Source organism: Schistocerca nitens, chromosome 6 (assembly GCF_023898315.1).
Source record: "Schistocerca nitens isolate TAMUIC-IGC-003100 chromosome 6, iqSchNite1.1, whole genome shotgun sequence".
NCBI classification, from domain to species: Eukaryota; Metazoa; Arthropoda; class Insecta; order Orthoptera; family Acrididae; genus Schistocerca; species Schistocerca nitens.
In genome coordinates this window covers 176,252,330-176,265,137 of record NC_064619.1, presented here as the reverse complement: position 1 = coordinate 176,265,137, position 12,808 = coordinate 176,252,330, and the positions used below count along the sequence as shown (strand labels likewise).

The 12,808-nt window shown below is 45.7% G+C and overlaps 1 protein-coding gene across 2 annotated transcripts in view; it reads left to right on the top strand.

The window, feature by feature from the left end:
* Positions 1-12,808, top strand: part of LOC126262433 (NBAS subunit of NRZ tethering complex-like) — a 412,445-nt gene that overhangs the window by 234,436 nt on the left and 165,201 nt on the right. The window contains exon 28 of one of the 2 annotated variants that reach the window (XM_049959075.1): positions 8,805-9,070. In XM_049959075.1, the coding sequence (XP_049815032.1) occupies positions 8,805-9,070 (266 nt within the window). Of the gene's footprint in view, positions 1-8,801; positions 9,071-12,808 lie in introns of both variants that reach the window. The other variant, XM_049959074.1, reaches the window with a different exon arrangement.

Here is a 12,808-nt window from a genome sequence, read left to right as displayed (position 1 = left end):
GAGGCGACTAAAAGGAGTCTCACATGTTTCGGCCTTATGTGATGGTCCCCTCATGGGTTTGACCTCCACCTTTCTAAATTATTCCGAAGAGCGAGCCAATTGGGGAAGGGCGCCTTACATGGTGCACTGTATCCGTCGTGCAATTAGACCTTTAGCCGGCTTTCTCGTCGTTGCAATGGTGTCCCGCTCGTTTTCGATCTCTTGAGCGATTACCACGCTGCACTCTGCAGTGTTTCTTTTAACTGCGACGACGACCTTGGACAGTTTTGCACCTAAGATCCAGCATGGTAGCCAGTCCGTTGTGGTGGGGCCGCCATGTACCCTCTTGGTTGTAGCCCCCTGACAACACAGGGATCGCTCTACTGATGCCTGCGCCGTTAACTCCCCACGTATGCCAAGGAGTAGATGCCCATCTCCTTGGGGCATCAGGACTCCTGGCAATGGCCGTCCTGCCAGGTGGCTATTGCTGCGGCTGGGTGGCACCCGTGGGGAGGGCCCTTGGTCGGAGTAGGTGGCATCAGGGCGGATGACCCGCAATGAAGTGTGGTACATCGTCTCTCGCTGGTGGGCCTCCACCAGCAGTCTCTAAGCGATCGAGGTCTAACCTCAACGGGAAGAAATTTGATCCGAGATCGTTTCCCTCCCTAGCTACTCCATGGGAGGAACGTCTTGCTACAACAGGCAGTGGAGAATATTCACCCCGGTACCTCGTGTGTACGCGGGTTGATGGAGAATCTTTTATGTCGACAAAGCCCCAGTTTTTTGTGGAGCATTTAGAGGACAAGTTCGGGGAGGTGAAGGGCTTGTCCAAGATGCGCTCTGGTTCTGTGCTCATCAAAACGGCATCCTCTGCCCAGTCACGGAGGTTGCTAAATTGTGACAAGTTGGGGGATGTTTCCATTAGCATCACGCCGCATAAGAGTCTCAACATGGTCCAGGGTATTATATTCCACAGGGATCTTCTTCTGCAGTCCGACGATGAATTACGCGCCAACCTCGAACGACGAGGTGTTCACTTCGTCCGGCGCGTCCATTGGGGTCCGAGGGATAATCAGGTAGCCACCGGTGCCTTCATCTTGGCCTTCGAGGGTGATGCTTTACCCGAAAAGGTTAAGGTGATGGTTTATCGTTGTGATGTGAAGCCATATATCCCTCCTCCGATGCGGTGTTTTAAATGCTGGAAGTTCGGGCACATGTCATCTCGGTGTACTTCCAGCATCACGTGTCGGGATTGTGGACGTCCTTCGCATCCTGATACTCCATGTGCCCCGCCTCCTATCTGTGTTAACTGCGGAGAACACCATTCCCCCTGCTCGCCGGACTGTAGGATCTTCCAGAAAGAACGGAAGATAATGGAATATAAAACCCTGGACCGCCTGACGTACTCTGAGGCTCGGCGGAAATATGAGAGACTCCATCCTGTGCCAATGATGTCAACGTACGCCGCTGCTGCTACGACGGTTCTTCCATCTCCTGTGTCGTCCCATATGGTTGGTTCTATGATTGGTCAGCATCCAAAACCCCCCTTGCTTGTAAGGGGCACTTCACACCCTGTTGCTCCTGCTCCATCTTCTCCAGGAGCAACACCCTCAAAACCATCGGGGACATCAGCTCCCCCTTCCCAGCCGGAGAAGCGTAAGACTTCTTCGGCTACTCTCGCCAGGAAGGGATCCCTTGGGGACCTCCCTTCGCAAGTCCCGACCAGTGGAAAAGCGGACGCCCGCAAGGGCTTGAAGCAACCGCCAGTCCCTGGTCGTCGGGCCTCGCGGTCGTCGTCTGTCCCTGAGACTGACCCAGTGAAGCCCATGAAGCCTGAACCACCGAAGGCACAGCGCGACAAGCTGAAAAAGAAGAAAGTCCCCAAGACCAACGATGTTGCGGTGGCACCCATCCCACCGCTTCCTACAAGCTCTGCCTCTGAAGACGAGATGGAGATTCTGGCGTCCGCTGAGGACCTCGCTCTTGCCGGTCCCTCAGACGCAATGGATGGCATTTGCACGGGTGCTCCATCGGAGGCAGCAGGTGACACAGCGGCGTAATCTGCCTTCCCAGTCCCGTCACGCCTTTCCCAGCCATGGACAACACCATCCTCCAGTGGAACTGCAGCGGTTTCTTCCACCATCTAGCTGAGCTCCGCCAACTTATCAGCCTTCACCGTTTCTTTTGCATTGCTCTCCAGGAAACTTGGTTTCCAGCAATGCGAACCCCCGCCCTCCGTGGCTATCGGGGTTATTATAAGAACCGAGCAGCTTATGAAAGTGTGTCTGGTGGCGTCTGCATATATGTCCTTCACACTCTGCACAGCGAGTCTGTCCCTCTTCAGACGCCTTTAGAGGCTGTCGCTGTACGCGTGTGGACGCCACAGGCTGTTACCGTCTGCAGTCTTTACATTCCACCGGATGGTGATGTCTCGCAGCATCTCCTGGCTGCACTGGTCGCCCAATTGCCGCCACCTTTCTTGCTCTTGGGCGACTTCAACGCCCATAACCCTCTGTGGGGTGGGTCAGTGGCAACAGGTCGAGGCGCCATCGTTGAGCATTTATTGTCGCAGCTCGATCTCTCGCTGTTAAATGATGGTGCCTTCACACACTTCAGTGTGGCGCATGGCACCTACTCCGCCATTGACCTTTCCATCTGTAGCCATAGCCTCTTACCATCTGTCCAATGGAGTGTGCATGACGACCTGTGTGGTAGTGACCACTTTCCGATCTTTTTGTCACTACCACAGCGCCACTCTTCTGGGTGCCCTAGCAGATGGGCTATGAATAAGGCTGACTGGGACTTGTTCTCCTCCACTGCCGCTTTTGAGCCTCTCTCTACTGATGACATTGATGCGGTGGTTCAATCGGTCACCACCGGCATCGTTACTGCCGCCGAATCTGCCATTCCCCGTTCTTCTGGGTCCCCTCGGCGGAAGGCTGTGCCTTGGTGGTCGCGTGAGATCGCTGAAGCGATTAAAGATCGCCGGCGGGCGCTCCAGCGTCACAAGCGACATCCCACCATAGACCACCTTATCGCCTTCAAACGGCTGCGTGCGCGGGCCCGCCTCCTTATCCGCCAAGGCAAGAAGGAGTGCTGGGAGCGGTATGTGTCCACCATTGGCCTCCATGTCACTCCATCGCAGGTCTGGGCCAAGATTCGACGCGTCTATGGCTATCGGCCACCTGTCAGCGTCCCTGCGCTCTCACTGAATGGAGCAGTTTGTACTGACTCAGACGTCATAGCAAATCGCTTAGCAGAGCATTTTGCTATGAGTTCCGCTTCTGCGAATTACCCCCAGGCCTTCCGCTCCATTAAAGAGCGGATGGGACGTCGGAGCCTTTCGTTTCGCACCAACCACCTAGAATCTTACAATGCTCCATTTAGTGAGTGGGAATTTCGCAGTGCCCTAGCTGCTTGCCCTGATACCGCTCCTGGGCCAGATGGCATCCACTGTCAGATGCTGAAACACCTTTCAGCGGACTGCCAGCGGCGCCTTCTCGATCTTTACAACCGTCTTTGGGTCGAGGGGGAGTTTCCGTCGCAATGGCGGGAAGGCGTTGTCATCCCCGTTTTGAAACCTGCAAAGAACCCTCTAGAGGTGGACAGCTACCGTCCCATTAGCCTCACCAACGTTCTTTGCAAGTTGCTTGAACGGATGGTAAGCCGGCGCTTGCATTGGGTACTGGAGTCTCGGGGCCTTCTGGCTCCATCTCAGGGTGGGTTCTGTAAAGGCCGCTCCACCACCGACAATCTGGTGAGCCTGGAGTCGGCCATCCGTACTGCCTTTGCCCGCCGTCAGCACCTGGTCGCTGTCTTTTTCGACATGCGGAAGGCGTACGATACGACATGGCGTCATCACATCCTTTCTACGCTTCATGGATGGGGTCTTCGGGGTCCTCTGCCGATTTTTATCCGCAATTTTCTGTCGTGTCGTACCTTCCGCGTGCAAGTCGCGGCCTCGTATAGTTCCTCCCACATCCAGGAGAACGGTGTGCCACAGGGTTCTGTTTTAAGTGTCTGTCTGTTTTTAATAGCCATTAACGGGCTTGCTGCGGCCGTGGGAAATTCTGTCTCGGCTTCCCTGTATGCTGACGACTTCTGCCTTTACTACAGCTCTACTGGCATTGCAGCTGTTGAACGTCAGCTACAGGGCGCTATCCGTAAGGCGCAGTCTTGGGCTGTGGCGCATGGGTTTCAGTTTTCGGCAGCCAAGACCCGCGTTATGCATTTCTGCCGGCGCCGAACAGTCCATCCTGAGCCGCGGCTTTATCTTGCCGACGAACTCCTTGCTGTGGTGGAGACCCACAGGTTTTTGGGGGTGGTTTTCGATGCCCGGTTGACTTGGCTGCCTCATATCCGGCAGCTCAAACAGGCGTGTTGGCGGCATCTCAATGCTCTGCGATGTTTGAGCCACACCCGCTGGGGCGCCGACCGCTCTACCCTTTTACGGCTCTACCAGGCGTTAATCCAGTCCCGCCTGGATTATGGGAGCCTGGCTTATGGCTCAGCATCCCCATCTGCGTTACGGGTGCTGGATCCAATTCTCCACAGCGGGATACGCCTTGCCACTGGTGCTTTCCGCACCAGCCCTGTGGACAGCGTACTAGTGGAGGCAGGTGTACCTCCACTGCGGTTCCGACGCCAACGTTTGCTGGCCGCTTATGCTGCCCATGTTCTAAGCTCGCCCGGGCATCCTAACTATCGTCTCCTGTTCCCACGATCGGTCGTCCATCTGCCAGAACGTCTCTGGTTGTACAATAGCGGTCCGCGTCAAAGAGCTTCTATCTGGGCTTCAGGTTTTCACTGTTCACCTCCTTTCCGGGCTACTTTGCATACACCCCCATGGTGTGTTCATCGCCCTTGCCTTCGGCTCGACTTGGCACAGTGCCCGAAGGACTCAGTCCCTTCAGAGGCATCCGCCGCCGCTTTCATTCCATCCTGGCCACGTATCAGGGCTCTGGCATTGTTTACGCCGACGGCTCGATGGTTGCTGGTCGAGTCGGTTATGCGCTCACTCTAGGGGACCATTCCGAACAACGTTCCTTGCCGGCTGGCTGCAGCGTTTACACTGCGGAGCTGGTCGCCATCTTTCGAGCCCTAGAGTATATCCGCTCCTGCTCAGGTGAGTCCTTCGTTATCTGTAGCGATTCCCTGAGCAGTTTACGAGCTCTCGACCAGTGTTTTCCTCGTTCCCGTCTGGTGGTGGCTATCCAGGAGTCCCTGTCTACTCTTGACCGTTGCGGCCGCTCGGTGGTCTTTGTTTGGACCCCAGGCCATGTTGGGATCCCCGGGAATGAGAATGTTGACAGCCTGGCGAAAGAGGCCACCAGTCAACCACCTCTGGAGATTGGCCTCCCGGCGACTGATTTGCGGGCACTATTACGCCGCAAAATTTTCGCTTTATGGGACGCTGAATGGCGCAGCCTGCCCGTACCGAACAAACTCCGTTGTATCAAGGCGTCGACGACTGTGTGGCGGTCGTCCATTCGGGTCTCCCGCCAGGAGTCTGTTGCCCTCTGCCGGCTGCGCATTGGGCACACTCGGCTGACACACGGCCACTTATTGTGCCGTGAGGACCCACCTCTGTGTCGCTGCGGCTCCTTTTTATCTGTGGTGCACATTTTATTGGAGTGCCCGCTTTTAGCTGTGCTCAGGCAGACGTTCGCACTGCCTGACACGCTCCCTGCCCTTTTACTAGATGACTCTGCCATGGTGGACTTAGTTTTGCGTTTTATCCGGGCAGGGGGTTTTTATAGTTTAATCTGAGTGTTTGTTTTTTAGCGTTGATTCTGGCTTTTAGCCTCTGATTTTAAACTGAGTTTTTAATGTGTTCTTGGTGGTTAGCTTCTCCTCTTTTTTTCTCTATGGTCGGCCAACCACCGTCACACTCTGTGTGGTTTTAGTTCGTTTTGTCTTGTCTTTGTCTCAGTTTCTGTTGTTCTGTATCGTCTGTGTTCTATTCTGTTCCTCGTTTTTATTCTCTGTGGGTGTTCTTTGTATTTGGAAAAAGGGACCGATGACCGTAGCAGTCTGGTCCCTTTGATCCCCAAAACCAACCAACCAATCTTGGTCTCCCTCTACGATTTTTACCCTCCACGCTGCCCTCCGGTACTAAATTGGTGATTGCTTGATGCCTCAGAACATATCCTACCAACCGATCCCTTCTTCTGGTCAAGTTGTGCCACAAACTCCTCTTCTACCCAATTCTATTCAATACCTCCTCATTAGTTATGTGATCTACCCATCTAATCTTCAGCATTCTTCTGTAGCACAACGTTTCGAAAGCTTCTATTCTCTTCTTGTCTAAACTATTTATCTTCCATGTTTCACTTCCATACATGGCTACACTCCATACAAATACTTCCAGAAACGACTTCCTGACACTTAAATCTATACTCGATGTTAACAAATGTCTCTTCTTCAGAAACGCTTTCCTTGCCATAGCCAGTCTACATTTTACATCCTCTCTACTTCGACCATCATCAGTTATTTTGCTCCCCAAATAGCAAAACTCCTTTACTACTTTAAGTGTCTCATTTCCTAATCTAATTCCTTCAGCATCACCCGACTTAATTCGATTATATTCCATTATCCTTGTTTTGCTTTTGTTGTTGTTCATCTTATACCCTCCTTTCAAGACACTGTCCATTCCGTTCAACTGCTCTTCCAAGTCCTTTGCTGTCTCTGACAGAATTACAATGTCATTGGCGAACCTCAAAGTTTTTATTTCTTCTCCATGGATTTTAATACCTACTCCGATCTTTTCTTTTGTTTCCTTTACTGCTTGCTCAATATACGGATTGAGTAGCATCGGGGAGAGACTACAACCCTGTCTCAGTCCCTTCCCAACCACTGCTTCCCTTTCATACCCCTCGACTCTTATAACTGTCATCTGCTTTCTGTACAAATTGTAAATAGCCTTTCGCTCCCTGTATTTTACCCCTGCCACCTTCAGAATTTGAAAGAGAGTATTCCAGTTAACGTTGTCATAAGCTTTCTCTAAGTCTACAAATGCTAGAAATGTAGGTTTGCCTTTCTTAATCTTTCTTCTAAGTAAGTCGTAGGGTCAGTATTGCCTCACGTGTTCCAACATTTCTACGGAATCCAAACTGATCTACCCCGAGGTCGGCTTCTACCAGTTTTTCCATTCGTCTGTAAAGAATTCGTGATAGTATTTTGCAGCTGTGACTTATTAAACTGATAGTTCGGTAATTTTCACATCTGTCAACACCTGCTTTCTTTGGGATTGGAATTATTATATTCTTCTTGAAGTCTGTGGGTATTTCGCCTGTCTCATACATCTTGCTCACCAGATGGTAGAGTTTTGTCAGAACTAGCTCTCCCAAGGCTGTTAGTAGTTCTAATGGAATGTTGTCTACTCCCGGGGCCTTGTTTCAACTCAGGTCTTTCAGTGCTCTGTCAAACTCTTCACACAGTATCACATCTCCCATTTCATCTTCATCTACTTCCTCTTCCATTTCCATAATATTGTCCTCAAGTACATCGCCCTTTTAGAGACCCTCTATATACTTCTTCCACCTTTCTGCTTTCCCTTCTTTGCTTATAACTGGGTTTCCATCTGAGCTCTTGATATTCATACAAGTGGTTCAACACCATATAAATGATTTTAGAGTGTGATTAACAAATGTATATAAACTTTAATGTACATGTTACAATCTCAGACTATAAGCAAGAAACGCAGCACCCAATAAATGATTGCGTGATTATCTATTTAATTATAGTGAAGCACTTCAACCAGTTTTTTGAGACAGGGTATGTTATTGGTGTTGCTTTGTGAGCAAACAATGAAGTGCTGATAGTTTATTGCGCTAGCCTCAGTTGTTTTTTTTCCATGCATCCTGGAAAACAAGTCACTGAAGGTGAGCGAATAATGTTTTCCTGCTCTTGTAGCACTTATTGTTCTACCCTGAATTGTTCCCCTTTCAATCAAACGTGTTTGTAGGATCTTTGTGTGATAGTCGTAATCTGCTTTCTAGAGTAAACGTGCTGCTGAAAAAGCTGTGAAAGCTATTGCTTTGGTAGAAGATGGCCACAGCATGCATTACGTTGTAGAAGTGTTAAGGACTACACCTACCACGATTTCCAGAGCTATATGGAGGTACAGGGAATCTGAATGCTTTGCAAGGAGACCAGGCCCGAGAAGAGCAACATCGGAGAGAGATGACCACTTCTTACAATTTCAAGTTCTCCACAACTGTCACATCACTGCTGTTGAAGCACAAAATTGACTCCACAGGTTTGAGTGGTCAATGTTAGTGAGAGAACCATTTGAAGAAGACTGGAAGAAGCCAATCATATGTACAGAAGACATTCTTCAGGTCTGGGTCTCACCTGATAGCACTGCACAGCTCGACTATGTTTCCCAAGGGAACATCTTGGCTGAACAGTACAACAATCAGATTAAGTGTTGTTCACTGAAGAGTTGTGATTTGGGCTTTGATCACATGACAGAAAAGAGAGAGAGTCTGGAGATGGCCAGGGGAAAAGTATTTCTCTTGCTCATTCTCAACCATGCCTTTGTAAGGGTGGTTCTGTGATGGTGTGGGCAGGAATCAATACAGCTGCAAGGACGTATTTGGTTTTCGTGGAGCATGGGAGCCTTAGCACAATGGTGGCAAGGCCAATGCTGGATTTCCAAGTTTGAAAAAAGAAAAAAACCAATTCTGTATTTCCATGTTAGACAAAAAAGACCAACACAGCCTTTGGCAAAAAAAACCAAGGCCACATTTGGCAGAAAATAAAACTGTTTTTGTTCTCTACCATTGACATATTAAACATTTCATTGTTTTTTGTTTTAGCAGTTGGGTACAAATTGGAAACTACAATGTGTCATCTGGAATAGATAACGATCAAGGAGAACCACTTTCACTCCAGGCTGTGCCACAGTTCTACAGGTCTCTGTTCCCCGAATGTCGTGCAGGAGTATTTGATCCACAGTATGATGACTTTTTCCTACCGGATATAGCAGCTATTAATCCTGCACTCGAACTGTGCCGTGCTCTGTTGAGGATTACTTTGCTAGAAGGAGCTGCAGGAGATGGACCTAGCAGGATGGATACAACTGCTGGTTAGTTGTTCATATTTTATTATCTCTTGCATGTAATAAATTAATGTGTGGTAAATTCCATAACTACATAAAATGTTTGTTGCACAGAGAGCTGATGAAGGGTTCAATAATTTGCTTTGTTGTTGTTGTTGTTGTACATAACAAATCTTAATATTATAGAACACCAGTCCAGAATTATTGCTATGTTTTGGGGAAGGGAGGAGGAAAGGGGGAAAGGGGGGGGGGGGTGATTTTCACACAGTACATTTCACTCAAAAAAGACTTTCATTATCCTGTATTCAGGTAAAATCAAACAATAACTTCTTAAGAGCTCAGTATATATTGGTTTTATATCACTACACTGCAGTTAATGGCCCCTCTTTACCCAAGTGTATTTGTTTTCATAAATCTGCTGCTACCATGATTGCCCAAAAATGTAAATTGTAAAGTACCCTGCATGTCTTGGAATTAACATGGTAGAGGCTACATTGCTGAGACTTGTGCTGGCTCTGCAGAAGCATGGAGGGATAGTCTTTAGGATTTGTTTTGAAATAAAAGACCAAATTGCTTTGGAAATTTTAAAGCTCATCTTTAGTCATACACATGCACACTAGAAGAAAAAAAATCATTGAAAAGAGGCTTATAAGGAAAAAACTTGATATTAAGAAAGAAATTATGATTCCAAAATTGTTCTATGAATACCCATTGTGGAAAAAGTAATCAGTGTTGCATTGGATGCCTGTCAAAACTGCTGTGAAATAAATGAAATTGTGAAAGGTAGGTATAAATATCCCTTCTGTTTATTTTGTCTTTTCTGTTTTGCTTGAAAGTTAGTAATAAAATAGAATTTTGTGTGCTCAGACATGCTACATGAAATTAGGTAAAGAGACAACTACATGGACTTCAGCAACAACTGTTTCTCCTTCTATTTAGTGACAGTGAATTGTATAACTTGAGAATCCAATTAATAAGCTTAGTGGAGTTGGAATAGGAATTAAATAAAATCAAATGGGTTACAATATTGTAATCCGAAGTGCATTGAAAATAAGATAAACAAAAGATATTTTATGGTAATCATTCAAGTTTGTACACAAAGATGCTCACATTCTAACAAGGAGGCGGAATAACTCTTTAGAGAGTTACACAAGCTGGTAAATGATAGCAAATACCTCTACAAGATGAACAGTAGGACAAAATTCACAAGCAGTTATTCACTGGATATTTAGAAATATAAAGGCTGGGCATTAGTAGAATTTATTAAGAATAACAACTTGTTTGCCTGCAACTCATTCTTCTGTTTAAAAAAAAAATGGAAAATTGAATTGGTGAGGACTGTAGGGAACCAAAAATAAATTTGTCTGTTTTCTCTAATAATGAAATTATACTGAAAGAGATTGCACTGAATTTCCAGAAATTGTCAACTCCTAAGGTTCATGGTGAAGTAGCTGGAAAGCAAGAAAGAAGCTGACTTATGAGAAAGGAATTCAGATGTGTGAGTTATGAGAACTTCATTAAGAGCTGGAAGGTTTACCAGAGTAAACTAAGCAACAAATTCAGTATATTAGAAAATGATGATTATACATACATAGATGAAAGCAGCAGTTATTTTACAAAGAAACTTACAGAAACAGCAAAAGATGTTATAGGTATGAAGAATTAAAAGAAAACCTCAAACTGAATGAGGAAATTATTAAGGGGAAGATGAAAGATTCAAGCAAATGGTAATAGGAGCATGGTAGAATATACTGAATCAAATTAAAACTCTTTTTAAATGTTCTTAAAATGATGTGAGAGGGTAGGATGAAAATTTAGTAAGAGAGATAATTGAAACAATAGTAGTCTATAAAAACACAAGCATAAACTTTAGTGGGTAGGCATCACATAATACCAGTTAAGCTGCCAGATGGCATCTAACTGCAACAGAGAAAAAACTATACATTTGAAGATTTTCTTCTGCACTCATGTAGTTCAAGTGATGAATAAATTCTACAAGCATGTGAAGATTCCTTGCAGCATTTACATAATTCAAGAGATGAATAGCAATAATGGCTTTCAGAGCTAGTGGCTTCTTTTTCAGGCAGAAGGGTTGAAGGGGTGAAGGAAAATGACTGGAGAGATCTAGGAAGAGGGGTATATTTTGGAAAAGTAACTCAGAACTGCGGGTCACGGGAGACTTACCGGATGGGATGGTCTTCTCATCCTGTCTGGTAAGTCTCCTCTGACCCACAGTTCTGGGTGACTTTGCTGAATTTTACCCTTTTTTCTATATCTCTCAAGTCCTTTTCCTTCACCTCTCTTCCTTCCCCTTCAACACTTATGGCCAAGAAAAGGAGCCACTGGCTTCGAAAGCTTGCATAATTGTAACCTTCTTTTATAAATTTATTTTATTGATAACAACAGTGCTGCTTTACACAGCCAGATACATTCAATATGTGACCCCTGGCTGCTAAATTTCTGAAGATACTCTTATTTGTCGAATGAAACATGTCAATAAAGCAAAGTTATATCCAACTTGTGGCTGCTCTGTGAGCTTAATTTCTAATGGTTACTGTTCCCCCTGCATGTGATGCCTCCACTTGATAACAGAGATAGTTGAGAGTAAAAATAATGACATTCCAGGAGCAACGCGAGATGAGATGTACACATTTAAAGTATAAAGAACAAATGATGCCAGAAGATCATGGTGTTTCAGTAGAAAAGATTAAACATGAAGCAAAAGAGGGTGGGAAATAAGCTATTTAACCAAATGCATTTTGTGGGAAGGATCTTGAAAGAGAAAAAATGTTTAACAAACAGTTATCTTTACCATTTAATGAAAGCTGTAGAAACTGCCCATATATTAGTTTCAAGCTAAATCGTGGGAGAATGACGTACACTGCAATATCAAAAATATTCATCCTTTGTGAATCAAAATCTCCAGTTTATTTCATGTGTGTTTATTTCACTAACAGCCTATTACTTGTGAATGAGAAGTTACTGTTATAAAAATAGTTCTTAAGTATTATTAAATAAGTGAAACATTTATAAAAAAAAACAATTACAACACAAAAATAGAAACAAGAAAAGGGAAAACCCAAACACATTTTATGATTGTGTATAAGAATGAAAAATGACAACAAATAAGAAGCAGTGCAATGCAGCTCCATAAGACATAATTACATTTCCACAACTCACAAAGTTCAACATCCGAGTTCCATGGTATTCAAAATTTGGAATGTTAAATTGAAGAAGTCTACTTACTGTGTATTCTTAATTGAGACTCATGAGGGAACTGTTATAAGCTATGTCATTCCTCAAAAGATAGATCTACAGCTATGTGCACAATAGGTTATTGTCATTTTGGGGAGATTCTGCACACTTCATACGCCCGGGTTCCCAGGTTCGATTCCTGGCGGGGTCAGGGATTTTCTCTGCCTCGTGATGACTGGGTGTTCTGTGATGTCCTTAGGTTAGTTAGGTTTAAGTAGTTCTAAGTTCTAGGGGACTGATGACCATAGCTGTTAAGTCCCATAGTGCTCAGAGCCATTGCAACCACACTTCATAGTTTCACTGCGCTCACAAACATCTTGTTAGTTACAAAAATGTTCTCACCAAAAAGTATTGCATTATTCTTTCCATTCTATTTATATACCATTTTAGCAATATTTTGATAATTGATATTTCTGTCTACACTATCTCTTAAATGTAAGTAGTACTTTTATTTTTTGTCATTCAGTTTAAGCTTACTTAGGAAATCTTAAAAGTTTGCTAACTGCTAGA